The sequence below is a fragment of the Haplochromis burtoni genome, unplaced genomic scaffold (assembly GCF_018398535.1).
Source record: "Haplochromis burtoni strain Fernald_Lab_line unplaced genomic scaffold, NCSU_Asbu1 Contig_5712, whole genome shotgun sequence".
NCBI lineage: Eukaryota > Metazoa > Chordata > Actinopteri > Cichliformes > Cichlidae > Haplochromis > Haplochromis burtoni.
In genome coordinates, this window is record NW_024588073.1 from 1 (window position 1) to 1,548 (window position 1,548).

Genomic DNA, 1,548 nt, shown 5'->3' on the forward strand with positions numbered 1-1,548 from the left:
GACATGGAGAGTCCAGTAGCATTGTTCCAAGCTCTGACTGGAAAATGCAACTTCCCAAAATCCAGCATTTACTTAGCCATGGATACTTCATTCGTATTTTAGAGGAATGATTGTGGGTTTATTGGGGGTCTGGGAAGATATCCAGGTCCAGTATGTCTGGATCTGACATTACCTCCTGTACATGAATGCTGGTTTTGTTTTGGTCCTTGTGCTGTGGCTTAGCCTGGATGGTGGTGAGAGTCATGCAATGCCTCTCCCCTCCCGTCGTAATGTGGCTGTGTCCCTGCTTGCACTCTTCAGGCAGCTCTACTCTTGAACAAAAGATGAAATTATGACTGCTCTCCTTGTCATTTTGTATAGGGCCAAGGGCTTCCAGCACCAAAGGATGACCAATGGGGCAATGAATGTTGAGATTGGAAACCCTGCTTACAAGATCTATGAGGGCGAGCCTGATGACGATGCTGGGGAGCTGCTAGATGCAGACTTCACTCTGGACCCAGACAAGGTAGAGAAAAATATAGACGTGTGCAAAACTTCAGTCACTCTTCATTTCTTTATAGTGTTCTTGCAAGTTGCCAGACTATTATAATGCAGTTTTTATTTAAAAAAAAAAAGTCCTGAGTAATAGGTTAATAGTTAGTATTTTCAGTCCAGTCCTTGTACCTGACTATTTTCAGAGGGATGCTTTCTTGTTTGTTAAGCCACTTAACACCAACCTATTAATCATTGAAGGGTTTAAAAAAGGTGCGTAACTCAAGTGATGAAGCAGTTTTCTGTTTACACATAACAAGCAACTTAGCAAAGAAGCAGTTTTATCTTTAGCCACTTTGTTATTTGCAGACTGTCGCAAACATCATCATCAGACAGCACAGACAAGCTTAAAATAGTATTGTTGCACCAACAAGGCGATTCCCAAAAAATCTATTAGCCCCAAAAATTGGCATCTCTCAGCATGGTGTGCAGTGTGTCCTTAAAAACACTTGATGAACAGCAGGTCATGTAATTAAGAAACAAGAAAGGTTCAGCAAAGACCTGACACAGGACCTGAGAGATGCAGGTGAAGCGATTAATCCAAATTTTCAGTTTTTTGATTCAAATTGTCATCAGTGTGTATGGAAGCGAGCTTTGAATGTCCTACAAGAAGAAGAAGCTTGCCTAAGAGAGTTCTTGGTATGTTGAAGAATAAAGCTGGTTATACTGCATTTCCATGTATGTTTGCACAATAAATCCAGCATCTATTCCACATTTATCTTGCAAAATATAAAAAAAAATTGGAATGACTGAAGACTTTTGCACAGCACTGTATATTCGTGATGCTAAACTTCAGTGTTTTAAACATGATGTGATGGATCATTTTTCTTCCTTCCAGCCCACTAACTTCACCAACCCAGTTTATGCCACTCTGTATATGGGAGCTCACAACAGCCGCAACTCTCTGGCCAGCACAGATGAGAAGAAGGAGTTGCTATCCCGTGGAGATGAGGAGCCCCTTGTGGACCCACTGGCATAGACCTTGGTGCCGGATCACGCTATTCCAAACACCCCCCC

At 42.0% G+C, this 1,548-nt stretch overlaps 1 protein-coding gene across 1 annotated transcript; it reads left to right on the top strand.

Annotated features, from left to right (window-relative positions):
- Window positions 1–129: 129 nt before the first annotated feature.
- LOC102298545 (low-density lipoprotein receptor-related protein 1) lies at window positions 130–1,542 on the top strand. The gene is made up of 2 exons (XM_005953584.3): window positions 130–505; window positions 1,370–1,542. Exons 1-2 carry the CDS (start codon window positions 332–334, stop codon window positions 1,508–1,510), a joined length of 315 nt encoding a protein of 104 aa, XP_005953646.1. The 5' UTR covers window positions 130–331; the 3' UTR covers window positions 1,511–1,542.
- Window positions 1,543–1,548: the final 6 nt, after the last annotated feature.